General features: G+C 41.9%; 2 protein-coding genes across 2 annotated transcripts; both read left to right on the top strand.

The window, feature by feature from the left end:
• The first annotated feature begins 222 nt into the window (after nucleotides 1-222).
• Nucleotides 223-10,913, top strand: LOC136423545 (ectonucleotide pyrophosphatase/phosphodiesterase family member 7-like). The gene is made up of 8 exons (XM_066411752.1): nucleotides 223-313; nucleotides 1,035-1,202; nucleotides 2,562-2,817; nucleotides 3,106-3,213; nucleotides 4,647-4,899; nucleotides 5,244-5,384; nucleotides 7,356-7,466; nucleotides 9,754-10,913. The coding sequence occupies exons 1-8, from the start codon at nucleotides 259-261 to the stop codon at nucleotides 9,952-9,954; spliced, it is 1,293 nt and encodes a 430-aa protein (XP_066267849.1). The 5' UTR covers nucleotides 223-258; the 3' UTR covers nucleotides 9,955-10,913.
• Nucleotides 10,914-13,476: 2,563 nt separating this feature from the next.
• LOC136423154 (estrogen receptor beta-like) lies at nucleotides 13,477-23,775 on the top strand. The gene is made up of 11 exons (XM_066411201.1): nucleotides 13,477-13,607; nucleotides 15,295-16,021; nucleotides 16,525-16,624; nucleotides 17,311-17,424; nucleotides 18,053-18,226; nucleotides 18,688-18,825; nucleotides 19,375-19,516; nucleotides 19,879-20,009; nucleotides 20,441-20,650; nucleotides 21,011-21,151; nucleotides 22,186-23,775. Exons 2-11 carry the CDS (start codon nucleotides 15,461-15,463, stop codon nucleotides 22,332-22,334), a joined length of 1,860 nt encoding a protein of 619 aa, XP_066267298.1. The 5' UTR covers nucleotides 13,477-13,607; nucleotides 15,295-15,460; the 3' UTR covers nucleotides 22,335-23,775.
• The last annotated feature ends 4,152 nt before the right edge of the window (nucleotides 23,776-27,927 follow it).

The following is a 27,927-nucleotide window of genomic DNA, read 5'->3' as shown; positions in this document are numbered from 1 at the left end:
CTAACCCTAACCCCAACATAGGCCGGTGTCGGAACGCATGGGTTCGGGAAGTAGTGGTGTCAGAACATAGGGCCGTTCCTGAAGAGTTTAAGCAGAAAATCCACGCAGTTTTCAACTGACCTTATACTTAGCAGTTGTAGAAAGAGTTCGGGTCGGGATATGCATTGATAAGACGGGGGCATGGTCCATTTGGGGTCAAAGTGCACGTTTGTTAACCCCCCCCCCTCCCCAGTTAGCCATAAACAGACTTACTACGGTATGGAACTCTGGTTGAACTTGGTTCTACTCTGTTCGTGTTTGACCTTGGCTAACGGTACGTGACGTTCCATATGACCTTGACATGTCACCCGAGCTTAGTCTGCGATGCTCTGTGTCAGCTAAAATATTTCATTCCTAATGTACTTTGGGTACGGGGCACTGAGTTCCGAGATTGGAAGCCACCGACTGGCCCAAAACGTGAGCGTTTCCCTGACATTCTTGTTGGTATTCGTCATCCAGTCGTTGGACAGATTCTTTTCGTTGACAGTCGAACCGCAGGTCACCGTAGAACGTGTTTGTCTCTAAGATACGGGGTACGCCAGGTCTAGGTTTGATCGATGACCCCGTTGCATGGGGTTAACAACTACTATACCTTTGGTCCGAAAATAATAGACCTGCATAATGTATGCACAACTAGATGCATACAGTGCAAAATGTTAAGAACAATTTGTCTTGCATTAGCGGTTGCAAATCTCTCACAGTTTCTTAAACGCCACTCTCTTTTTGGCAGGTTCATTGGGGGGGGGGGGGACTTAACCGTCAACCTGCCAAGGTAGCACTTTGGAACCAGAGTTGCATTGAGTTATGGGCTTACACTACGGGAAACAGGTTAAGAATGTGTGCCAAATGGGCCAACTTAATAAAAGAGCCGATGTATAGATTTAGCATCTGCCTCTTTCCAAGAATGATTTTAAGAGCATGCTAATGTTTTTTTTTCCTTGTTGAAAGAGTCGGCGAGTACGGTAGTCTTTGTTCTTTCCATTTTTCATTTCTAGCTCGTCAAAAACTGCTGCTCATCTCGTTTGACGGACTGAGATGGGACTACACCGACGACGTGGACACTCCTAACTTCGATGACGTCTCCAGGTCCGGAGTTCGAGTCCCGTATATGACGCCATGTTTTGTCAGCCTCAGTGCTCCGTGTCACTGGACCATGGCGACAGGTAATAAATTAATACACCTAAGCAATATAGAAAAATTTATATTTTTAGTGAGTTAAGACAAACCATTGATTATTGATCGGGACCGTTGTCCTTATCACAATCTGCACTCAGCACAATAAATAAGCAAACTTTATTTTTTTTTGGAATGCTACTCAAATATCTTAAGGATTTAGAAAATGGAAAATTTCTTTAAACTTCATGTTTAAGAATGACATTCGAAGCTGATCGGAGTGAATGAACGTTCGTCTACCTACACAAAGTTTCAAGTCAGGTCGAGTAAAGTCGGATCGGGTGAACGCATGTGCTGATATATGGGGTGAAACAGTGAACTTCACAGAGCTTAGGCAGGTGGTTGGTGTCCACAAATGAGTTATTTGTGAATCAGTCTACTCTATACATTGCTTACTTATAAATCTATGAATGAATGAATATTTGAATGAATATTTAATTTTCGTGTCCTGTGACTTGATAAAGTCGCCCAGCCCATACGGACTTACAGGACACCAAATTGAATACATAAACTTGACATACGATAATGTTAGTAGAGGTACAGTGATAAATCATAATAATCATCTACGAGGGCGAAAAGAAGTACGTACGCAAATGTCCACGTCAGGTCGAGTAAGGTCGAATTTGATCCGAGTTAACGAACGGCCTTCACACTAGGTGTAGGGTAAGTGTCATTTCAGGTGAATACATTTACCGATATGGAGGTGACCCATGGAGCCAAGGCAGGTGGTTGTTGTGCACAAATGGCTTACTTAGTGTAACAGTCTACTACAAATTGCCTACTTATGAAACTACGTGAACGAAAATACGTTTACAATGCCCCAGGGTCAACATTTTCCTCACAAGCAAACAATCATGTACTCGTAATTATTTTTGCGCACACTTTGTTGTCTACTTCAGCTGCCTACTTGCATGGTTCGCTTTCATAACCGCTCATGCATTCATCTCAGCTGATCTTTCTTTTCCTTTCCTAGCCATTCGTGCAGACGGCCGTTCGTTCACTCCGATCAAATTTGCACCCATGCAACATGTTTTTATGGTTCTCAAAAGTCCAGAAGGTGAGCGCAATGATAAAACTTTTAATTTCTTCTAGTCGATCCAACCCATAGACAGAAGCTCACCACACAAATTTCCAGCCGAATCTTTGGCCTTCTTCGGGTGTGTCATGACCAATCCAGTTCGGGCACGTGACTTCCGGAAACGTGACGTCATTGACGTCAGTAGTTGATTACCTATCAACTCAGTTGCCCTTTCATGCTAAGAATCATGGAAGTTAAGTGAAACGTTTGTCCTGTATCAAATGTTTTTTAATCTTTTCAGTACAAGTTTACATCTTTTACTCCTTATAAGGACAATACCCAGAAAGCCATGGGGTTGTCCACAACGTCTGCTATGACGTCACCACGGGAGAGCGCATTGATTGGCCGGACAGTCTGACCAATAGCAGGTGGATGGATGCAGGGGCAGAGCCCATCTGGATAACGGCCAAGAGACAAGGCAAACGAGTAGGCACGTACTTCTTTCCCGGAGGGAGTGTCGACATTAAAGGGATGCGCGCTGACAAGATCGTTCCCATGGGAACAACAACGAACACGCTAGAGGACTGGTAGGTGTAATTTCCAAGCAGATGTTGGGATGTGGTTTCGCTAGGTTTCCCGTCTGGCACGAATCTATATTTGTAAAACATAAACATACACACATACACACAAACACACAAACACAAACAAACACAAATATTCGCATGTTATTTCTAAGCATGAAGTTTATAGAAATCTTTCAAGGTCTGGTCTAGGCTCAAAGGAGCGTTCCACTCCAGAAGCGGGAATTGTTATTCATAATTTATGTATGTACAATGATAAAATTACATATATTCATATTTCTTTTCTTTGTTAAGGAAGGAGAGAGTGGACACCGTGATGATGTGGTTGTCACGTGACGACCTTGACCTCGTGACCTTGTACTTCAGCCAGCCGGATTTAGACGTGCACTATCACGGAGTGGGGTACATTTTTTCTTTGACATCATTTCCCCACACTGTATGTATGTATGTATGTATGTATGTATGTATGTATGTATGTATGTACATGTATGTATGTATGTATGTATGTATGTATGTATGTATGTATGTATGTATGTATGTATGTATGTATGTATGTATGTATGTATGTATGTATGTATGTATGTATGGATGGATGGATGGATGGATGGATGGATGGATGGTATATCCGGTAAACCGCCTCATGGCGTAACAGACCAGGTTTGCACTGAACAGTACAAGCTGCATATCCGGACAGATATATTTGATTCACTCACATCGGGAAGGATCTCTATTCTTTTCAAGAAGCGTATTTTTTTTCTTTTACGTGCTCGAGGTGTGGCTCTCCTCACACACGGCACCTACATTAAACTCGTGTAAAGTGCCTTTCCCAAGGGCACAACGTCAACAAGACAAATCAGGGGACACCCGATTGGAACCCTGCCACTGCGCCAACGAGACGAACATGGAAAAATACGACAATAAAAGTAACACATGATAAAAAGTTTTGTTTTGACAGCAATCGCCTAGAATCAGTTCGTTGATAACATGTACCGTAAGTGTGAAAGGCGTCCGAAAGCCTTGATGAGTTTGCTACGTGAATCTTCTGCTGCTATGAGTGCTTATTATTGGTAATTATTATTGGTAATTATTAGCGTTATTTCCAGAAATAGAAATCATAAAGTGCATTTTCCGGTTAACTGAAGGCCGACGAATTCGTGTCTTATGCTTAATGGATGCATTAGTGGAGTCGTTAATTGATTATTCAACTTAAGTGACGTTCAAGAAAACGTCCATGCAGCGTGAAACGATTTCGCAAGTACTCGATCGAATGTTTCAAGTGGTTTGTTTTCAAAATTTACCTGGTGCATCTAAGGTGATGGCGGTAAAATGGCGTTCCTCTAATTCTTCGAACTTTATTTCACGCGACTGTGAAAGTAACATGTATCTTTCTATCTGACCTCAACAATACTTTAAAATTCAGTGCTGAATTTTTATCTCCATGAAAAATGGAAATATATTTTTGGATGTGTCTGTGTGTGTTTGTCTGTCTGTCTGTCTGTTTGTCTGTTTATGTTTCCGCACTACTGTAGTCAGCATAACTCAGGAACCTCTTGATGGATGAAGATGAAATTTGGTATGTTGGCAGGTGTTGTGAAGCCGAAGTTCAAGGTCGATTTTGGGGCCCCTGGTTAAATCATGTAACCCGCGGTTAAGAAGAAATGGCGTTCTTTTAATTCTTCAAATATTTATAAATGTTATTTCATAAGCCTGTCGAAATAAAGGCACGTAACTATCCTTGTGAGTCAACAATTGTTTAATAAAACGCTGTCTTTCAAGTTCCTCATAAGGAACCGATCAAGCAAATATGATATTTCTGTCAACATTTTTTATACCAGGTCGGAAGAGAGGAAACGAATGGTGCGTCAGGTAGATTCTGTGATCGGATACCTGCGGGAAGAAATACGTCGGAACGACCTGGAAGCGACGTTGAACGTCATCATAGCGTCGGACCACGGCGCCCAGGACGTAAACACGTCACCTCATCAGATCGAACTACTAAATTACGTCCCGGAGTCGTACCTACAGTTCTATCTGGCCGATTATGGTCCACTAGCGATCATTCAGCCGAAAGAGGGGAAGCTAGAAGAGGTATGTTTATGCTATAGAATAGACGAGTTTGCTTGTTTGTATGTATGTATGTATGTTTGTTTGTTTTTGGGCGCTGTGCACCGGTTTTTGTTAAAGGCCACCCCACTTATCGAAATAATAGGCCTAGGGGTCCAAGTGTGAGTTGTTCAAACTTTACAGTCTGGTCTCTGGACTTACATTTTGGAAAGGTGATAGTCACATGTCAATCCTTCCACATAATGTGGCAAATCTGAATTGATTGATTGATTGATAAGAATAAATAAACGAGAGCTTACGCTTTGTTTAAACTATCATGTTCAAAAGGTGCTTAATTATAACGGGTCTTTCTTCTTATTTATTTCCAGGTGTACACGCTGCTCAGTAACGCTCACCCCAACATGACTGTGTACAAGAAGGAAGACTTCCCACCTGACCTCCACTGGGCCAACCACCCCCGTGTGCCGGCCATACTCGCCATGGCAGACCCCACCTTCGTCATATACTCGGTAATGCTAGGGGTACATTCGCACAGGTGCCCGTAGGGGCCGTAGTCCCGGCCGGGCCCAGAAGCCACAAATTTGTCCCGGTGGAATGCCGAATTATGCTAGGGTCACATTTCCAAGCCGGGGGCCGACCGGGCTGTTTGAAAAAACAAAGAATAAAAGCTGCATATCAAGTACATACATAGCGTATGGTAAGGAATAATTTTTAAGAGTTTTGTGTTTTGTTGTCTCCTATAACATAGTTTTCGTTCCCGCAAGCTGCCCGGCCGGGCCCTGTGTTGGAAATGTGACCCTAGCATAAGAGGGAGGGCGTGTACCTCAGGTGTTCTCACGATTAGCTCACGGCGTCTATTTGTTACTGGGTCCCGGGTTGATCATAACTCCGAGGTAAAAAAAAATCCGGGGCCCTACCGAGCCCAAAAATAGCCTGGTAGCTACAGGGTGTTCTACGAGGTAACGCAGGCGTCCCGCCGGCCGCCCGAAAGTGCAACAAAAAAACAGCCCGTAAAATACTCGACGGGGCCCCTTTTTCCAATTGTGACCGCACCATTATGGTAGGATCGCATTTCCAAACAGGGACCCGGCCGGGCTGTTTGTAGGAACAAAACAAAAAATAGAAGTGTCCATCAAGAAACATACAGAAATTATGCTCGTGACTAATGATATTTCCAAACAGGTGCCCTGTTGGGCAGTTTGCGGTAATGAAAAGAATGAAATAAGAGAAAAGAAAACACACAAAACGTAAGAAAAATATCAGGCATGAACACAAATTGTGTATATCTTTTTAATCAACGTTACACTTGTATTTTTCGGTGGTTTGTCCTCATTTTGAGGTCGTCATGACGAACTTGAACTATTTCTGTCGATGTTGAATAATAAAGCACCCATGACGTAATCTCTGACGTCAATGGAGGTCTGCTTCTTGCTACAATTACCGCACTGAACCGCGAATCAGTGTTACATTGTGGCAAAATGTACACTGTTGCCAAGCGAAGCTGTAATTCCATTTCATCATTTGTACATAATCAGTGGCGAGTGGAAAAATAAACTCTAATCTCAAATGTGCAGGCTTGCAGAACAAACTTTACAGAAATATTTTCTGATGAAAAACGACATAAACGAATTGAGAAGACACGGAATTACGACATCTGTACCAGAAAGAATTATCTGTGTGTGTGAAAATGACTTTTACAAGAGACTTGTTGGCGCGGTCATTTGTTTTTCGCTTTGCTTGCAATTTCCTTATGCCCATTGGGTCGCTGTTGCTAGTTAGTTTAATATTTCTATACATGTATGATTAAGTTCTTTTTGTGTTATATTGAGAGACCCAGGTAGCATACATAGCAGGCTCAGCGGATGAGAGAAGTAAAAACAGGCGCAAGCAAAACAGTTCAGCAATATCAGCGAACGTTACTTTTAAGTAACGTTCGCTGATATTGCTGAACTGTTTTGCTTGCGCCTGTTTTTGCATTAAAATGTTATGATTGGCATAAAACTTTAATGTCAAAAACGCTGGCGTTGAGCCATCTGGGCATAGAATTGGAAATAAAACGAAAAAGATTTTATAGGTTGAAAGTCCATGTTGGTAGTTGATACGGCAAATTTTGAAACAGTCAGACGTTTCAGACAGCATACGCTATCTAATTGCTTGAGTAACTGGTTTTGGCGTATCGTATTACCTGGATATCTAACCTTCATCAACGAAACAATAGCTTGATAATGAAAACGCTTATCATTTAATATATACAGTTCTACATTTGAATTCTGTTATCTGGTGTTTGGATCGAAGATGCATAGCCTCCATTACAGACTCCTTCCGGCTGTTTTCTTTTTAATGTTACAGTTTTATCATTAGATTTTAAGGAAAAAATATGTAACAGTAAATAAGAAAACTGTAACTGTAATAAGAAAACAGCCGGAAGGAGTCTGCAACGGAGGCTAGAAGATTCACTTGTTGTTCCATCCCCTGTGCAGACGTACCCCGGCTACCCTCCCCTGTTATCCGAACACGGCTGGAGCCCGAGGCTACCGGACATGAGGGCCTACTTCCGCGCCTTCGGACCCAGCTTCAAGGTGGACTATGACGTAAGCACCAGCCTCACAGGCAATGTTACTATTGTTTGAACCAAGTACTGTAGGAGCATTCTCAAAATCGATCCTGGGGTCGTGTGGCGTACGTAAGTAACGGCAGGGTGCTCGACTCAGAACTAGAACCAAGAGGTCCCAAGTTCGAATCCCCCTGACGCCACCGCCACCGTTGTTGTGCCCTTGGGAAAGGCACTTTACACGACTTTCCTCACTCCGCCCAGGCTTCTAAAAATAGAAATGGATATGCTGTTATCTGTACGTGGCACTGTTAATATAAGTTATGAAAACTTGAGTGCAGTGCCACGTCGTCATTGTCTGTCAAAAACCGAAGTAAAAACAAAAAAAAATCGATCAAAAATCCCAATCGTACTTTCTATCGTCAGAGACTCCGTTCGCAATTTTTACTGGCACTAAGTCTGGCAGAGATCCCTATCAGATTCTCTGCCCACATAACATAAACTCAGATCGGGATCTCCCCCCTAACATATATATTGTTGTTGTTTATTGTTGTTTATTTATTTCGCACTTAAAAATATACATACATAAGAAAGAAATACAAAAATAAATAAAACAGTGCAGGGCAGGCCAAAAAGCTTCTGCTTATGTAAAGGCCTACATTGAAAGAAGTCACTGAAGCATACAGAAACGCCCGTGCTGCCGCATACGGAACCACTCCCGAGCAGCCAATTACTCACGCCGCAGACCGGCATCTTCTCCAGACCGTAAAATGGGAGTCAGTCTCTGAGCCAGTGCCAAGAGAGAGAAAACATTTATAACGTTACGTGCATTCCGAGCATGCAGGGCCATGCGTGTTAACGCATGCAGAAACGCGTTTGAAACACTCAATTTGGCATTCCGTAGACCAGAACTACCTGCAGACCGTATAATGATTTTCTGCATCTGCCTCTTTCATCATTCTATGTACCAGTGACCCAGGGTGGTCTCGCCTCGGCTTTGCCTTCTCCCTCTGCCTCAAGGTACCGATTCATTTTATTGATTGAGGGGCATCGGAGAAGGCTTCATGTAAAGCCCCCCTCTCACTGGACTCGCGGCACGCTGGCGGCGTCGCTGTGCCCTTAATTGAATCTGTGTTACCCTTTACTTTATAATGGGAATATCTTTCAAAAAGTATAACCAAAAAGACAACAAAACACATAAAGCTTAAAAAGATTCGTTTTTGTCGATGAAATTCGTTGAGTGCTTTGTAGATTCGATCGACCGCAGCGACGCCGCCAGCGTGCCGCGGGTCCAGTGAGAGAGGGGCTTAATAGTCTCTACCAGACTAACTGTGGACTGACTCTACAGGCTAATCATTCCTTTTTCTGCCGAATTCTACTATTCATACGCCCATAGGAGGGCCTGGTGGAGGCTAGGGGCTTAACACACCAGGGTACCACGCATGCTGTAGCCTCCGCCAGGCCTTCCTATAGCCATGGGATGGTGGAAAGTAAGATTCGGCAAAAATAGGGCGAATCATTAGCCAGGAGCTCGTGAGTGACTCCACGGGAACAGTACGAGTCTTTTCCCCTACTTAGTCTGTTACTCAACGGTGCCAGTCAGTGCGGCAAAACTCCTCTGGCAAAAGTATTATTCCTATAGCCAACATACAATTATGTAGTTAGTCTACTAGAGAATTAGCGATTAGATTCCCATGCAGACACTGAGGCCGAGTGTGCCTAGCCTCCACCAGACCTTCCTACGGGGGCACGCGTACGGATCGTAGAATTCGGCAAAAAAGGGAATAGTTGGCCAGTACAATCAGTCCACGGTAAGGTATATTTTTTCCCCGCGGAGTAAATGAAACCCGCTAGTTTAACTACATGTGGTATCATGCGTTTTTATGTACAACTTGCTACATAGAGTAATATATATGATTGTAATATTTTCTATTCGTATAAACTTCTATTGAGACAGATGCAGATACATATATACAGAATCCCGTTATACTGTCTTCAAAGTTTACCAGTCTGTTAGCGAATTAATGCTTTCACTATTTAGTTTCAGTGGGTATGCAGCATGCTCCTACAGTCTTCGATTAACCTCCATTAACATTAATCCGCCGGGTTACATAAATCCGCCACTTTGAGAAACAGTGGGTGTTAGAGATCTCTAGTGCAGCACCCCCCAGGTATGCACAGTTTAGATATACAAGAGTGCATTATACTGGGGGACGTTTGGCTGGAGATCTGTTTGCACGTATCTTTTCAGGGTGGCGGAATAAGCTATGTACCCCGGTGGAACTATCTTAGTAGATGTTACATGCAGTAATATTTCTTCTCCCTAGGTGGCGCCGTTCGAATCGGTTAATCTCTACCCGCTCATGTGCCGAGTGCTGGGCGTGGCACCGGCTCCGAACAATGGCACCCTCTCATTGGTCGGGAACATGCTACGAGATGACGTCAGCAGTGGACATCTCTTAGAATTCAACATGGCGGCTGTAACCATGGCAACAGCAACTGCCATTTTGTTGAGTTGTCAAACTTAAATTCTACGACGAAAATATTGTTATAATAGTACTACAATGGAGTGATTTTATTGCTGTTTTTCGTTTGAGTGTTTTGTTTAGTTTGTAAGGTCATGTTGATTTGATTATATGGACGACATCAGCGCGCGCATCAATTTTCGTCCGTTTTCAGCTTTGCTGTAAATCGTAAAAAGCAGCTACAAAATGAGATCATATATCCTGTAAATTGGTAAGAAATATTTCAGAAAACGGATACTAATGTCGTAGACTGCCAAAGTCAATTCCAAAGCGGAAGAAGACGTTTTGAAAGAACAAAAATGAAGAATCTATATTTCGGTTTACCAGACTCTGTGTGTTTAGTTTTGTTCATCCTTCCTGTCAGTTCCAGACCACGCAGATTTCATAATGAAAGCAACTTTTTTGCCAAACCTTTTTTTTATTTGCACGCTCGCATCAGTTTTGGGGTCCACAGAGGATGTGCTCCATATAATCAAATCAACATGGCCTAAGTTTTCAAGACAAAAACGCTGTAACGTTATACGGACAGAAATCAGTTTTTACTAACTATAACATCAAGATATGAACCTAACATAAGATAAAGCAGCATTCAAATGAATAAGTACGGACCTATGTTCGTTTCTACCTTGAAAAAAACATTCAGTGTGAAGCTAGATACATTTTACAAACGTGTGAGTGTTCACAAGTATACGCAGTGTGTCAATGACTCCTATTGAAACTCGATCGAAGTACATGTAGGCCAAAAGGCAACTATATTTGGAACGCTACCTTAGGCTTAGCGTTGCATGAACTTTGTACGCACCCTAGTGTATTAATAACAGTCTGCTTAGCATGAACTTTGTACGCATCCTCGTATATTAATAACAGTCTGCTAAGCGTGTAGCGTTACTCGCGTGCTAGGTTGTCATTGTAAACAAGCGTAAACGCCATGTATGCAACATTATATAGTGGATGGACCCCAACTACCACACCCTCGCTGTTGGTACTAGTATGTATATCGTTTCTTCTATCTACTTCTACAGTGCGTTTACTTATTGTAATCTTACGCATGGCCGTAATGATATTTCGTCCAAAGGAGACGTCCGTGATGCAGTTAGCCAAACGTGACGTAAGTACTAAATCTTCAAATTCGATAGGGTGGGATTTTCATAGCCTCTACCAGGCTCTGCGGATCGCTGGAATAATAGTAGAAATACGCTATCTAGAGTGAATAGTATGCTAGGCATAGCATAGGCTGTAGGCCTCGGAAGGAGAGTCTATATTTTTACCGAATATATACCGGGATATCGGGTGATAGGCTGGGCGGATCCCGAACTTACCCGAAAGCCGACCTCGCCCGAAGTGTGCCCGAAGGGCGCTCGTAGGTGGGCGCCCGAAGGGCGCCCCATGGCGCCGCAGGCGCCCAGCGAATTCCTCGCGTCACATTGGACGACGGGGGGCCGTCGGGAGTATTTGCATAACTATGGGGTAGGATGTCTTACGCAACTGCTCAGCGGGGAAGACAAACTCGCTATTGTTTTGAGTCCGCGGAGCTGAGGCCTACTGCCCATGGGCATAGGGGAGTTGGCTACGGAGAGAGGGATACTCTATTAACTAATAGCCAATTTCTACTATGTTTCTAGCGATTTTCCCCCTTTTTTCTGTAAAACATGTTTGATAAGTCAAGTATTTCGTCTGAGCAGAAAATAAGTATTTCCGCATACTTCCACGTACATCCTGTCTGCATGGTCATGACAATATTTTAAGTAACTGAGACTTTCTTAAGATCGCTATCATTGGCTATCATTGAGAATTGTTCTCACTAATGAATCTGTGCGTCTCAGTGGCAGACGTTTTCTGTCAACAAACAGCATAAGCACAGAACACGGTTTACTTCCAAGTCAACCTTTAGACTAGACAAACCTAGGACAAATGCCTTGAAGAAGACCTTTATGTAACGTTACAGAGCTGTATCAACATGGAATCAGCTCCCGGTAGAACTACAGACCACCCTTTCTGCACGAACTTTTAAAGCTAGACTCTGTGAGCTGTTATTATAAGGTATAGAACTGAAGTGAAGTGTCATTGGAAATTGTATTGTAAATAATTTTATTCAATTATCGTTAATGATGTGCCTCTAATTTCAAGCAAATCGTATGGAATTTCAAGTAGGACTATGAACTATAATTTCAATTATTTTCAGTAAACACGTACGACAACTAGACGGTAATTCTACTGACATGCTACTACCTGTAATTAATGTACATATTTGATGGTTTTTCGTTATGTTGTCATCGTTACTGTATGTATTGATTGTTACAGTGTGTATGTTGATAAGACGTCCAGGAAGACTAGTACTAGTCAAAGTCATCACATGCAGTTCTACAGACAACACGTGATCCAAACGTTGTTGTGGCATCATGTGGCTCAGTGCTTGCCCAAGAATCGAGCGTTTCTGGATTTCGAACCCTGACAGTTCCCAATCAGCCAATGCTGTGACCCAAGTTGGGGAAAGGCTAGCCTGAGTGACATCCTGTTTCAGTTCCAGGCTCTACCTTCCTGGAACAGGCTCTACCTTCCTGGAACAGGCTCTACCTTCCTGGAATTGAAACAGCCTTCCTGGAATTGAAACAGGATGACATTCAGGCTGGGGAAAGGCACTTAACACGAATTTCATCACTTCACTCAGGTAAAAATAAGTACCTAGCGTCGATTAGGCTATAGGGATGTCTTCTCGGGCGGTACATACAACGTTAGATGGAGGTCCCCAGTTTCATCAGGTTTAACACAATCATACTAATGTAAAAGAAGATCTAGACTTGACGCAGCTACCAAATCTACATCGATATTAATGGTGCTAACGTTTTACAAGATCTACTGTCATCTTTAGAGCTGTTTTTTTTATAATGAATGCACTCTTTTATATATTTTCCTATGTGTACGAAGTAGAGCATTATCACAGCCTAATGTATAGTTAATTTTAGCTTGTTGGGTCAAGTGTAGAAAATTCTAGAAAAGAAATAGGAAGGTGAAGATGAAAATTACGTCACCCATGATGTTCTGAGCATTCTAAAAGTTTGAAGAGAATTTAATCTTTGGCATGCAACGGTGGACGAAACCTTAGGTCTGATCCAATTTCCCGGCGTCTTCCAAAATTCATATTCAATTTGTGGCTGACAATGAGCTGAAAAGAAAGCGTCGAGTGGGTTCACGTGGAAAGCATCAATTTTCTAGTCACAAGCTAAGACAGCACAATTATTTTAAAATGTTACCACCGCCATCTAATACAAAGAAGATGGCAGGAAACATATGCTATTTCTGTATTTTTACAGCTAAAGCTCCCTGTTATTAACTGCATTATGATCTAAGCAGTAAAGATGAAGCCATGTTACACACAAATGTCAATTTCTACACCACTATAGAACACTTACGGCTTTTTCTATTGGAAACGCCTCCACTTTGAACTTAACCTGGAGTGACCTTTCTGTTTGCATGCGCTCTTTGTGACGTCACAGTCAACATGCTCAACTATGCCCGGCAAGATCAACTTCGTTGTTACGTCGCTGGTTCCTGGTCACAAAGATGATTATTTCGAGTTTATAAAGGCTATGATTTGTATTGTGACACCAGAAAGGCTCGATTTCATAAGGAAAGAACTGGCGTGCGGGAAAGTTCAGGTAAGTTGTGCAAAACTTTCGGGGGGTTTTGGTGTGCTTGGCAACCGTGGCGTTGCCGTGCAATAGTCCTGTCAGTTTCTACGTGTACGAACGTTGTCATGGTAACGGTGTCGTTAGCTGGTACAAAAGAATTCAATCGAGCTTCACTAGAAAAAACTCCTCGTCACTTCAAAATTTCCTACCCTTTGAGGAAGACTTGTAAATAGCGAATTTACTTAATATGGCCATGCCGCACGCTATGTATCCGTGAAATACGATTTCCAAAGTGGGAGGGGGGCAGGTTCTCAACAGTTGCTGTCAGACGTCCAAAAAAATCATTTAGTCTTCTTCCTTGAGCCACTTAGCTTTCAGAGACGATTGCCAAGAGCAGCAGAGGTTAGTAGGTAAGGGTTGAAGTGGGCGGCAGACATGCCAAACGACAGAATCATAACAGATGGCAATCGTCAAGCGTGAAGGGCGAACATCGTAATTACATATGGGGACTTAGTGTTGAATGACACTTGCTTGTTTTGCTGCCAGCTGAGAACAACAACAAACAGCGATCTCTCTAAGGGAAAGGTATGCAGGCTTCATGATGTTGTAACAAGTTATACATTAGTCAAAATGACGGGAAATATTGTCCAGATGGTTTAAAACCTCCAAACGGTGTTGTCCATAATATTTGCTTACTCCGATAGGGGGCGTTCTTAAGCTGCTGTTCTTGTTCTATCGCCTAAGATGAAAAAGAAGATAATACAATTTCTTCTTTTTCTCAACATTTCTAAACATATTTCCACTACTATTTGATGTATATTCTGCTCCAGTCGACTTATTTGTACAGCTTATTTGTTGTTTAGCTGTCACTGAAAATGTGACCTCACTGGAAAGATGTAATTTGGCAGGGGGACAAAAATGTGGGCCTGGTGTTCGGGCCAAATGCCAGCAACATGTGTTTACATATGTCAACATTCAGCTGATGGTGCCCAGATACACTTACAACAGCTTGGAAACTGTTATTTTCTTTGCTAAGGGTCTTGACAGCTTAATTTCTTGGAACATCTTTCATTCAATATTGACACCAAATTTGTAGCAATCTGATATTCTCCAAGCAGAGGTTTTGGTGAAGAGGTCCAGGGGTGGCCGCAATTTCTAACATTTTTAATTCTTTCTGCTAAAGATTGTGGCCACTCCTAGCCCTCTTGACCGAAACATCTGATTGGAAAATATCAATCTGAATTCTGATATTGTAGCAGTCAAGTGAGAATGGGCACATATCATACTTTTCACTGAAAACTTGCAATGAGTTGCGGAGTTTGGGTACTGGAATATTTCAGTGTTATATCCTTACTGTTGTTGCTTTTTTTCCTGTTGATCAACATTTATGCTTGAAACGTAGCAGGCATTTTCAAGTTTGTTCAGTGTTTGGTTTGAAATGACCAAAAATGATGTTATCTGTGGTGCTTTCAGTATTTCCTCTTTTTTGCTGTGTGGCCCAGACTTTGTAAGGTCTTGACGCTGTTATTTGATAAAACTTACATTAGTCATATATAAGAGTTAAAGAATGTACATCAACTATACAATTCATCGGTTGTGTCAACAATATTGTAGTTTTTGTAGACATTTGAAAATTGTGGTGCATTTTGTTAATTTCTTTAAATAGCTTTTCTTTTCTTAACTAACAGTAGCTCATGTTACCTTTCCACTGTAGGTTTGACTGAAAGGGAGACTTTAATCTCCAACTTCCAGTGACCCCACCCTCTTGAACATTCAACTCAACAGTGGAACAATAGCAGAATCTTCACAGCTCACTTACCCCACCTGGTGATCCTTCTCAGTACTGCAACCTGCCACCACCTCAAATACCAAATATCAGAATGGACAACCAAACCAATACAGGTGCCACCAATCCTATGGCCACTCAGGGGCTTCAGCCCTTAGCCTATCAGCAAGGTTACATAGTGCAACCCCAGCTGCAACCTGTGCAACCATACAGACTGCCAAGCCCTGTGCAGCCACAACTTCCAGTGATTCCAAACAACTATCCCATCCACAACGTAACACAAGCTCAGATGATGCAGCCTAGAGGTAACAACTATGCCGTACAGAGGAATAACAGCACTTCCACTGCGTTGGTTGCACCGCAATACTATCCGAATCCATTCCAAGTTGTAAGGCCGTATTATAGTCCGCAAAGACCTCTGGCACCGGCTAGCATGCCTTATGTCAGGAATTATACAGAACAGAACATCGGGGTACGGACAGCAATGGCAGACCCCCAGGCAGGCACTTGGAATGCATGTAGAATGCAGCAGCCAGTGTACGAAGAACCCCGGCAGGGAGGGACAGGCACCGAGGAATCAGCACCATGGACAGCTAACCAGCAGACAAAACAGGCAGCTAATGGCGGGGCTGCCTCCCCTGGGTCAGGGCACAAGGTGGGCTTACAGATTAAATCCTATAGGTGTCATGACCCTTTTCTCAGAAATCTGGCAGATTAGATCTAGGAACCCAGAGGTAACTCATGCAAGGGCCGAATAGAATGTTTAGATCTTAGAATTTTAGTAGTGTAAACAATACGTTAAATCTAAAGTGTTGATTTATCCAGCATACACTTGTGTGTAGGTTAAGTCATTTGCATCCACCAGTTTGTTTGTATGAAATGTTATAGTCTACCTTATGAAAGTTGCTGTACTTTTGTTGTGTTCGTCAGAGCTGGCTGGGGCTACCCAGCTGTTTGAAAATGTCAGTTAACAATAGATAAAGTATCCAAAAAAGATTGTGTTTCTTACAGCACTGACATCAAGCAGTATTTTTTGGGAAAACAGGATTGGCCACTAAGTCTTTGATTTGAAGGCTACATTCTCAAATAACTCTCTTATTCTCATCCCTTGATATCCTATATCAATATCGTGATCTCACTTGTTTCCTGTCCTGCCAGCCCCCCTGTGCGGTCTGCCACTGCCCGTCCACAGGGCTGCACTACGGAGTGTACGCCTGCGAAGGGTGCAAGTCCTTCTTCCACAGGGCTCATAAAAGAGGTAGGAACAGTTATAATTTACTTAGGAGACATTCCATATTTTTTGAAACGTACATTGAGGAAGAGGAAGTAGTTGACATAATTCCACCAGGGTACATAATTCTGCCACCCTGAAAAGTTACGTCCAAACAGATCTCCAACCCAACGTCCCCCAGAATAATGAACTGTATCTATACTGTTCATACCAGGGGTTGTGCTGCACTAGAGATCTCTCAAACATACTGTTTTTGAAAGTGGCTGATTTATGTAACCCAGGGGACAGATGTTAATTGATGTAGTTTTAGACATTCAGTAAACTTTCTGCACATATATACATAGGAAGCCGTGGTCCAGTACCAAACGTTAGCAATCTTGCTTAAGAAATGCAATGATTAGCAATTCATATGCTGGGATGGCAGTCATGGTTCTAAATGCTGATATGCACAACAAACTAATAGGATTTGTTGTTCTTGGAATATTATATGGGAAATTTTGTAAGCTGTAAACTGTACATGTGTATATGTTACGAGCAATGTGGTTGAAGCAAATATCAGCTCTTTTTACTGCTCATTCTTGAAACCTTCTCCCTGCTGCCTAACTCTGTAACCAATAGAGCATTGGGTGCCAAACGGCTACTAACCTATTGCTAAAGGTTTAAGAAGGATGAGGATGTTGTTTGCAAAACTGAACTATTCTTCCACACCCCAGCCCATCCCTATGTGTGTCCTGCCAACAGCAACTGTGTGATCGACCGCAGGCTGAAGAAGAACTGTCCGGCCTGCCGGTTGAAGAAGTGCCTGGCTTTGGGCATGTCTTATGAAGGTAGGGGAAGAACTATGTCGGCTAGAATAGACCTCTTTTCAATCTCAGACTCAGATGAGAGCAGTAACATATGAATTACACAGTCGACTGGTGTTGATACGTTTTTGTTATTTATATTTCATGTAGCACTAATTGAGATCTTGATAAAACAAACAAAAAACTGTTATGGTGATTGAACAGCACCGAACAACATGTTCTTTAAAGACACTTATTTCCTTTTTTCAATAAGTTTATTGCACATTTGTAACATCATAAACATAATGAAATACAGACTCTGTAGATCAAGTTCACTAAATCAACAATTTGGTATACACTATATGAATAGATTAAGAAGTAGATGATTCTTGCTATTTTCAAGATTACTTTAAGGGCATTCCTTGACTACCTTCAACTTTTTGTTGAATAGCAAAGTTCTTTTATTCACAACCAAGTATTTTCGCGAGCTGGCATTTCGATGACTATCTGCCATCTTCATCAGGGCAATACTGACTGGTTCACGGTGCACTGAAGCTAGGTGTTACTGTTAGCAATGCAGTCCCAAACGTAAAGTATTGTATTAAAGTTACATTTATATTATTAAGTAACAATGATGAGATGATGTGGTTCCTTTTTCTTGTCCATTCTACAGAACATGCTGTACCTAACAGAGCAACCAAGAAGAAATCCAAGACCAGAAGATCCCCCAAGAAGGCCAAAAGATCACACCAAGAATCCCCTGCACAAGAAACACCCCCTGAACAAGTCATCGTGAACCCCCCAGTCCCCATGTATAACCCCACAGTGCCCCTCATCTCACATTTAGGTAAATATATAAAACCTATTTTGTCCAATACATGTATGATAGCTGTTGCCATACATTGTACCATGTACAATTGTCGTGCAATAAAGTTCTTCTATAAAAGACTGCTTTGTCATTAGTAAAAATACCAAAACTAATGATTAACTCCACTGGGTTGTAATACAATTTCAAAGACTTATGCTAGCCCTTATTGTATTAGTAACTAGAGTTCCACGACCCATACCTTCACCGACTGATCGAGAGGCATATCATAAATGTTTACCATTTATTATGCAAATAAGGACCTAATTTGCATAAATCATGTCAGATGATCTTCCTTACCCAAATAAGTTGTGATGAGATTCTTATCTTAGCAAAGAAAGCTATTGTAGCATCTCCTCATAAAGTATGTAAATGAGGCCCTCATTTGCATGATTTATGTCTGATAATGTCCATATCTACTGACATTCTTCTTCTTCATGTAGTCAGTATCGAGCCGAACCCCATCCTGACAGGGTACAACCCCCAGTGCACCCCGACTGAGGGATACATCATGGCGCTGGTCACCGATCTGGCTAATAGGGAGATAGAGGGACTGGTGGACTGGGCTGCTAGGCTGCCAGGTATGTATATGATAGTTGGTTCTGTTTATTTGTCAAAATACGTAATACTATTCTGCCGTAGGGACTGAGCCGCTAGGCTGGCAGGTATGTATAGGATTGTTTGTGTGCCAATTGTTAGCCAAGATATGCTGCAATAGGGACTGGGCTGCAAGATTTTCAAGTACCGTTGCATGGTATGTTACGACATCTCATCATTGTTGCATGTGAGGATAGGCATGTGTGACGCCAAAAGGTGGTCTTAACGGCTATACAGATACAGATGCATATAGCCAGGATAAAGATTTGACCATGTAGTTGATAACATGGATAACATGATTAGTATGTGATTTGTGCAGGTCCCAGTACAAAAGGTTACAGGCACTATCCTATACTATGACAATTCATTATCTGTATTAAATATAGCATACTGATGCTGCTATTTCCAAATGAAAAAACCTAAGTCACTTCCAAATTTATTTCCCTAGAGAAAACCAGACCAAAGTAAAGCAGATGAATATTTTACAATGCGCTTGATCATTTTTTTTCTTTTTCTATCGTTTGTCTCTGCAGGTTACGGCATGCTACCGATGGACGACCAGGTCAACCTGATCCGTACTGTCTGGTTGGACCTGTTGATGTTGGGGCTGGTATGGAGGTCCATGGAGCATCGCGGGGAGTGGCTGGTGTTCGCTCCTGACCTGCTCATGGACAGGTGACTGGAATCTGTTTCTGAACTTCCATATGCTATCGTTGTTTGGACTGTGATCCAAGCAGCTGCCACTGCATGGCTGAAAAGCTTGTGCATAATGTATAAAGATCAGCAGCAATACCAGCTGAACAAGATACCCTATATACAGATCACTCCCTTTGAGTTGATGAGTATGAGTTGATGAGTGCATGACAGTGCAAAAGCTGCTAACACTACAGTACTGTGCTGAATGTGAAGGTTTGTTTTCTTGTTTGGAATAGCAATGTTAACAATTGTATGTCTTAGCTTTCTACTAATCTTAACATAATTATCTCTATAAAATTGTGTGAAATTTTTTCTGAATTGTTTTTGTTTTGTTCCTACAGATCTCTGTGCAGACTGTCCGGAATGGAGTACATCTGCACACCCATGCTGGAGTTCGCCCGACAGTTTGCTGATCTGCAGGTGTCCCAGGAGGTGTATGTGTGTCTGAAGGCCCTCACTCTTTACACAACAGGTGAGGAAAGTGTCCCAGGAGGTGTATGTGTGTCTGAAGGCACTCACTTTATATACTACAGGTAAGCTTTCTATCATCCCAGAAAAAGAAGACTGTAAGAGACATTCAGGACAAAGTGTTATGAACCCAGAATTTAGGTTGTTGAAGGTTGAGTTGCTCATAGATGTAGAGAGGAACTCAAAGAAACCTCCCTTTCTTAATACAATTGTAGCTATAAACAACACTGAATATACCTGGCTGAGATGTGATAAAGTCATTCAATTCAAAACGAGAAGCCCATGTCTGGTATTGCGTCATGTTGAGTACTGGCTGGCAAATTGTATGTAACTGGTTGTTTGTTGAACATCGTACAAAGCCAAGAAAATTTTATTCTGTCATGCTGAGACTCAATACTTTTGGCTTATCATCACATGATATTATGCGTTCCCCAGCTGTGAGCAGACTGCATGACTACAGGCAGGTGCAGCAGCTACAGCATGAGATAAACGAGGCTCTAGCCGAGGCCTGCACGAGCGCCTTCGGTTTCTCTCCAGGGAACATCGCCCGTCTCATGATGATCGTGTCACAAGTCCGTCAGCTGAGCTCACTGGGAATCGATCATCTGAACAGGCTAAGGGGGGCTGAAACTGTTGCTGTGCAAGGTTGGTGTTTGTTTATTTGTTTGTTTTGTCGTACATGTCTCATGATGATCCTGTCACAGGTCCATCAGTCAGCCTTTCGGCCAGGCTAAGGGACGTCCCACTCTTGATATTAACCAAATGATGTTGGCCAATCAGAAGGGTCCATTCCCCCCATAACCCAGGTCATTTTATATCCCATATACTGATCACTTATTTCTAGGTTCCCATTGGTCAAATTGTTTGTAGCGTTGCTATTACCTGAGAGGGTGCTTTTTTAAGAAATTTAATTCTAAAAAAAATTCTGGTATAGACAGACTTAATGATAATGATAATTTAATAGATGAATGTTTAAAATCTGCTCTTGAACTTGCCTTCCTCCAGGCTTGCTGAGGGAAATTGTTGACGAGCCTCCGAGGATCACAGAGATCACCTTTGAAGACCTGTCTGAGCCTGATAAGGGGAACAAGACAGCGTCTGCGTCTGCAGGGAACACAGCATGTGCCGCATCTACCTCACAAGATGGTGGGTAGATAACACGGCTGTGATGAGAAGTGTTCCGGACCGTGTGATAATTTTCCGTATCACACGGGGTTCTTAGTTGTATCACACAGGCTTCCATAGAATATCTAGAATGCATTTCAAGCGCACCGGTTTGCACCGCCGTTGAAAATTCAAATGCCCGATTCGGAGGTTGGAATCAATGTTGTTACAGTTTTCTATTTGAGGACACAAAACTCCCTCAACTTCTTGAGCATTCTGCATTGAAATGTGTGTTTTCTCGAGAGGGTATGACATAAATAAAATACAACACGGTGTATTCCGCATCACCCTCAGTCCCTGAGCCCTCCCGCGAGTCGGATCCGACCCGCGGTCAGGCTGGAACCTGAGGTGATACGGAGTACCCCGTGTTGTATTCTATATCTATTGAGAAACTCAGAGATGTACCATTTTTCATATTGATGTTTCTTGGCTCTTCTGTTTGTTTGCTTGTTTGTTTGTTTTTCTCTTGGCATTTTGACCCAACACTTCACTAGAATTTAAGGCATCATTCTTTCTTTTTAAAGGCCAAATGAGGTTACATTTTATTTGATATGTAGTTTGGGGGTAGCTTTGTGATAGAATAAGAAACTTAGGTTGAAAAACATCTTTATTGCTTAACAACTGTATGTAAATTGTAATATAATTGTGTTAACTTGTACAAAACTTCTCAGAAACCTTAGTTATCTACTCTACAAAAGATTATCAATCAATCAATCAAATGTTTTTTATTGTCAACAAAAACAAGAATCTCGCAGCCAGAGGCTGAATTGCGCCTTGTTTTATAAAGTACATTTTGTACCCCACCACAATCAAAACAAGTTCAAATCCCAATTACACATGAAGTTAAAACAATAGAAGTTTCTACTATGTAGTCTATATAGGTCTATATCTACATTGTCAAGTATACAGGATGAGACTATATACTTGACAACGTGCAGTTTTTAGTGGAGGCGTTGGTTAAGAATACCATTGTATGGACAACTTTTCAGCCAAAGGAATGTGTTTTTCTACCTCAGAAACTATGGAGAATTCCGCCGAAGCAGAAGCAGAGGCTGCGGAGTTTGCCGCTGAGCTAAAGGAAGTCATGGAGGGTGACGCAACGACAATCGCCGACGTAAAAGCCATGGCTGATCAGATGGGCATCGAGATCCTAGATCTGGATTAATCTAGATTGTGGTCCAGCTTGATCTAGCTTAGTCTAGTTCAACAGGATCTACTATCTAACCACTGTGATTATGATCTCTGAATTGGTTTAGGTTGATCTGGCTCAGTCTAGTTAAACAGGATCTGCTATCTATCTAATAAATGTACTTTGATTATGATCTGGATTGATCTAGGTTGATCTGGCTCAGTCTAGTTGAAAAGGATCTAATTTTCCCACTGTGATTATTACCAGGTTTGATGGAGATTGATCCAACTCAAATCAGATTTTCAACTAGAGTGATCCAGCTTGAACTAGATCATTGGAATCCATCTACAGTGCACGGTCTAGGTTGATCTGGCTCAGTCTAGTTTGACAAGATCTATTATCTACCCACTGTGATTATGACCTGGATTGAGTTAGATTGATCCAACTCAAATTAGATCATCAGGATCTACATGCACCTACAATGATTTAGATCTGGACTGATCAGAATTTTCATCTAGAGTGATCCAGCTTGAACTAGATCATTGGAACTTATCTACAGTTCTTGATCTAGAACTGAACTTATTGGGATTTTGATCTAGGTCGATCCAGCTCAAACATCAGGATCTATCTACAGTGACTGAGATCTTGAATTAATGAGATTGATTTGAATTGATCTGGCTCAAGCTGTCATTAAACTCTGTACACTGTAATTTGGATTGAACTGGATTTATTGTCATTATACTAACCCAATGTATTGCTCTGCATGAGGCAAAATAAACCTGATTCTTATTTGATCTGGCTGTATATGTATACATGTATTATGTAATTTTGAATTCAGAATCACATTTGCAAGTCTAATCAGTCTCAGATTATTCGATTGTATCAACCAAATTGCCGATTCAACAACAACACACTCTACAGAGTGAAGCTACCTCTATTTGTAACAGTTTTTGCTAGGATTCAAGCTAGCACAGTATTTAGTATTTATAAGTAGAGGAATAAGGTAAACAACTGCTGTTAGTACCCTCAAGGAGGTCATTTAGTCCATATATTAACCTCGAGCCTTGGTACCCTGATGTGTACTCTAATAACGTTTTTGATAACATGCATCTTGTAGTCATGATGTTCAATTATCCCAGTTCAAGTATGCTTCATGCACAGGTCAAATGTTCAAACTATCATTATGGATATTTCCAACCATACAATGCATATTGTTATAGCTGATTGCTTATGATAGTGTACGTGTGTACTTATGATAGCCCAGTTTATCCTGATTATAAAGGATATCTATGTCAATGCTTTTCATAACTGCATTTTGATATCAGATTTGTAGCTCTTACACAAGGTACAGGACTGATAACTATAAAAACTGTTGTCTGGGATTTACACCGGAATTGTGGAGAATTATGTAAAACAGATGGTTCTGCTGACCAGTAAAGCAAATTTTCTTGGCCTAACGACAAGCCAGGATAAAACATTTGGCAGTGTCTGTCTTTTTCAACCTCCATGTACAGAGGTTTTGTTTTTAGTTTGTCTGTTTCTTTGTATGTGTGTCCGTAGTTTGTGTTTATACAGTAGAGTTCATTGACAAGTGGTTTCCACATTATAACAAAGCACGTCGGGGACACTAACCCTGAATAATGATAATGATAATAATAATGGTTTTTATTGGTCATAAATTACCCGCAGTGGCAGCCTTTTTAGCGCTGAATTGATGCAGGGTATTACAGGTTTCACACACTACACAACATATATGATATCTTATCCATACTTGCATGTTGTGGAACTGTCGCAAGGGTCTGGGCGGCTGCCATTCGGCGCCACCAATACGACCTCAATACGACTATCCCCAACCGAAGTCAGGTCCCCATTTACACCTGGGTGGAGTGAAGAAAGTCGTGTAAAGTTCCTTTCCCAAGGGCACAAGATCGGTGACATGACAGGATTCGAACTCGGGACCTCTTGGTTCTGAGTCGAACGCTCTGCCGTTGCGCCACACAACCCCACAGGTATAGTATATCTCACCTACATCACGGAGTAATAAATCAGAAACCCGATCATCCTATCTTCTGACCTTTTGCCGCAGGACCAGTGCAAATTAGTCTAACTTTTAGGAAGCAGTGTTTTCCGCTGCCTTGGAGGCACATATCCTGTCAGGAGGTTGTTTTGTGTGTCTCATCAATATTACTACAAGAAATACATGCATTTAAACATCTGGATATTGTAATGCATGACCAGCATAGGAAGCATTGCCACATATGAAGGTTCCACGTAATTTCTGCACTACTGTTATCATTAGTGAACACTGCGTAAATTTTCACAGCATTTCTCACAAAAGGTATAATGAAATTTGAAAAAAAAAAAACTACTGTAACTCATCAACAAACCAGTAGTCGCCATGTCATATTTTGACTTTTTATCGCAGGGCAGAGACCAGTGGAAATTAGTCTAACTTTAAGGAAACAGTGTTTTCCGCTGCACTGGAGGCACATATCCTGTCAGGAGGTTGTTCTGTGTGTCTCATCAATATTACTACAAGAAATACGTGCATTTAAACATCTGGATATTTTAATGCATGGTCAGCATAGGAAGCATTGCCCCATCTAAAGGTGCCACGACTTCACTTAACATCTAAACTTCTGTTTTCTTTGGGGAACATTGCTTATATTTTCACAGCATTTCTCACTAAACTTTTAATGAGATTAGAAACAAAAACCACTGTCACTCATCAACAAACCAGTAGTCGCCATGTCATATTCTGACTTTTTACCGCAGGGCAGAGACCAGTGGAAATTGTTCTAACTTTAAGGGAGGAGGGTGTTCCGTTTCCCTGGAGGCACAAATCTGGCAGATCCTTCTGTATGCTTCAACAATTCTGTACTAAATACATATATGTATACATGTACTAAATACATAAATACATGACCGACGACTAATGATGTAGAGCCAGTGGTTTATGATATCTGTATTCATCTATCCGCCTACATGGATTTGGTGACAACGATACTTGCCATACATGAAAAGATAAAGCACGCTATCTTAAAGTATACTAAGGTTAACTTTCAATGAATCCAGTGACCCAAAAAAAATGGTGGAGATTAGTTCCGAACAACAGGAAGGAGCCTTTTCCGTTGCCCCGGAGGCACAGATCTTGTAAGCAGATTTTTATCAACAGCGTCCTTCTGTATGCTTCAATATTACTGTACTAAATACATATATGTATACATGTACTAAATACATAAATACATGACCGACGACTGATGTAGAGCCAGTGGTTTATGATATCTGTATCTATCTATCCATCCATGCACATAGATATACTTTGGGATAACGATATAATTTTTGACATGAAAAGAAAGCTCACCACCTAGAAGTGTACTAAGGTTGACCGCCCATGAGTCCAGCAACCCAAAAGATCTGGTAGAGATTGATACGAACAACAGGACGGAGTCTTTTCCGCTGCCCGCTATCTATCTATCTATCTATCTACCCATCTATCCACATAAATGTATTTGAGGATACTGCTATTAAGTCCGCAAATGAAAAGTAAGCTCACTATCTAAAGATGCACTAAGGTTGACGGATCATGAGTCCAGCGACCCAGATACAGACTAGAAATCAGTCTGACCATCGGGAAGATGCTCTTTCCGTTGCCCGGGGGCACAAATCTTGTCAGCAACTCTTCATCAAAAACATCCTTCCGTTTGCCTCATCAATATTCCTGCGCGAAGTGCTTTTAAGCGCCTGGACATCGTCTACAGGACGAGCAGAAAAAGCACTGTCGCATCAAAAGGTGCCACGACGTCCTCGCAAGAACGACAAAGACATCCTCTGTCCACGGAGAATTGGCTTATCCATTGCCGACAAGCTAACCAGATAAGTGCCGTAACTTTTTTCTTTGAAATTCTTTCTTTTTCTTTCTTTGTCTTTCTTCTTCTTCTTCTTTCTTTCTTTCTTTCTTTCTTTCTTTCTGTCTTTCTTTCTTTCTTTCCTTCTTTCCTTCTTTCCTTCTTTCTTTCTTTCTTTCTTTTTCTTTCTTTCTTTCCTTCTTTCTTTCAGCTCAAGGAGACATACATAATGGCTCTTAGAACTAAAACACACATTTTCGTGCTATTTTCTCTGGCCTTAATGGCAGTCGGAACAGCCTCGGCGAGTTTCTGCTTCCCTTTCTGTGTCAATGCTAGCTGGTCTGAATGTTTATATGACGCTATGCCTGGAGCGCTGTCGCACTCTTCGGGTACGTGCATCTTATGCAAGCACCAGGAACAGAGTGCTATCCCTGTCAGTAATACTCTCATCCATAATGGTACTACACCCTGCTTGCTAGGGAGGCCAATATCACTAGCTATCAGGGGCAATCCATTCGGTGTACTGTCAAGAAAGAAACTGCCGTCCTTCGAGCGGTCATCAATCGACGCGTTGGTTCTGATTGAGGATGAAATCACAGATTTGGAAGAAAATACGTTGACCGGCTTTTCACATTTGGCATTTTTGTGTCTAGATTTCAACAGGCTGACACATGTCAAACAGGGCTGGTTCACCGGCTTAGAGAAGCTCGGCATGATCACCTTATCCAATAACAGAATAACACAGATTGATCCACGGTGCTTCAGTAACATACCTTGGCTTATCTGGCTGAACCTGGAAAACAACTTGTTGCAGGTCGTAGACCCTGCCTGGTTCCTAGGCAAAAGCCCGCTGTCTTACTTGTACTTGGGGGGGAATGGCATTAAGACTATTCCTCCAAGCACATTTAAGAACATGATGATATTTGAAATATACCTGCAGAAAAGTGCTCTGTCCTGTCTGGACTGGGGGGTATTGAGGGGGCAGGAGCATCTGGAAACCTTCTATGCCAGTAGTAACAACTTGGCCACGGTGTACGATGAAATGCCACACAGATTGGAATGGGTCGTTTCAGTACACAAGCAAATCATTCATGTTCGGGTGCCCAATTTCTATTTCTGCCTCAAGCATTACCCGGGAAGAAACATGAAGGCATTTTCGTGGGGGTTCGACTCAAAAGACGTTGCACCTCATAGTGAATCAAAACACGTAGATGTATCTACCTTATGTGATGAGTTAGATCTAGGTGCATCTCCACCAAACCTCAACAGTCTGACACGTTTTGTTGTCATTGCTACCAATGGCTACCCAGAAAAAGATGACCCTAGCTATCACATGTACAAAGAGAAGTGCAGACAGGTGTGGGAACACAACCTGGGCGTTACAGTGGCTTTAAAGGGTGACTCAACCTTACAGCTGGTTTCCCTGGGTGTAGGAAACACAACCAACTTGAAGGCAGATGTTGCGATACTAGTTGACGACACACCGGACACAAAGATAGTCAGCACCATAGAGTCAGTAAACTATCGAAACGAAACCCAGAAAGGAACCAAAGCAGGCAACCACACAAATAACCTAAATCTAACATGTATCCTCCTCTCAAGACACAATTCAGTCCCATTATTCTTAGATATCCACTCAGTCCCAAAGAGGCTCCACAAAGCATGCCCTGTACACAAAAGTGACAATGACCGGACAAGCTTTCAGACACCCACACTCAAGCTTCAAACTACATCTCAAACAACAGAGGCGTACAGATCTCTGACTCCTACAGACCAGACCA

The sequence above is a fragment of the Branchiostoma lanceolatum genome, chromosome 17 (genome assembly GCF_035083965.1).
Source record: "Branchiostoma lanceolatum isolate klBraLanc5 chromosome 17, klBraLanc5.hap2, whole genome shotgun sequence".
Classification (NCBI taxonomy): domain Eukaryota; kingdom Metazoa; phylum Chordata; class Leptocardii; order Amphioxiformes; family Branchiostomatidae; genus Branchiostoma; species Branchiostoma lanceolatum.
Note: the sequence above shows the minus strand (reverse complement) of the source record. Positions and strands in the feature narration are given on the sequence as shown.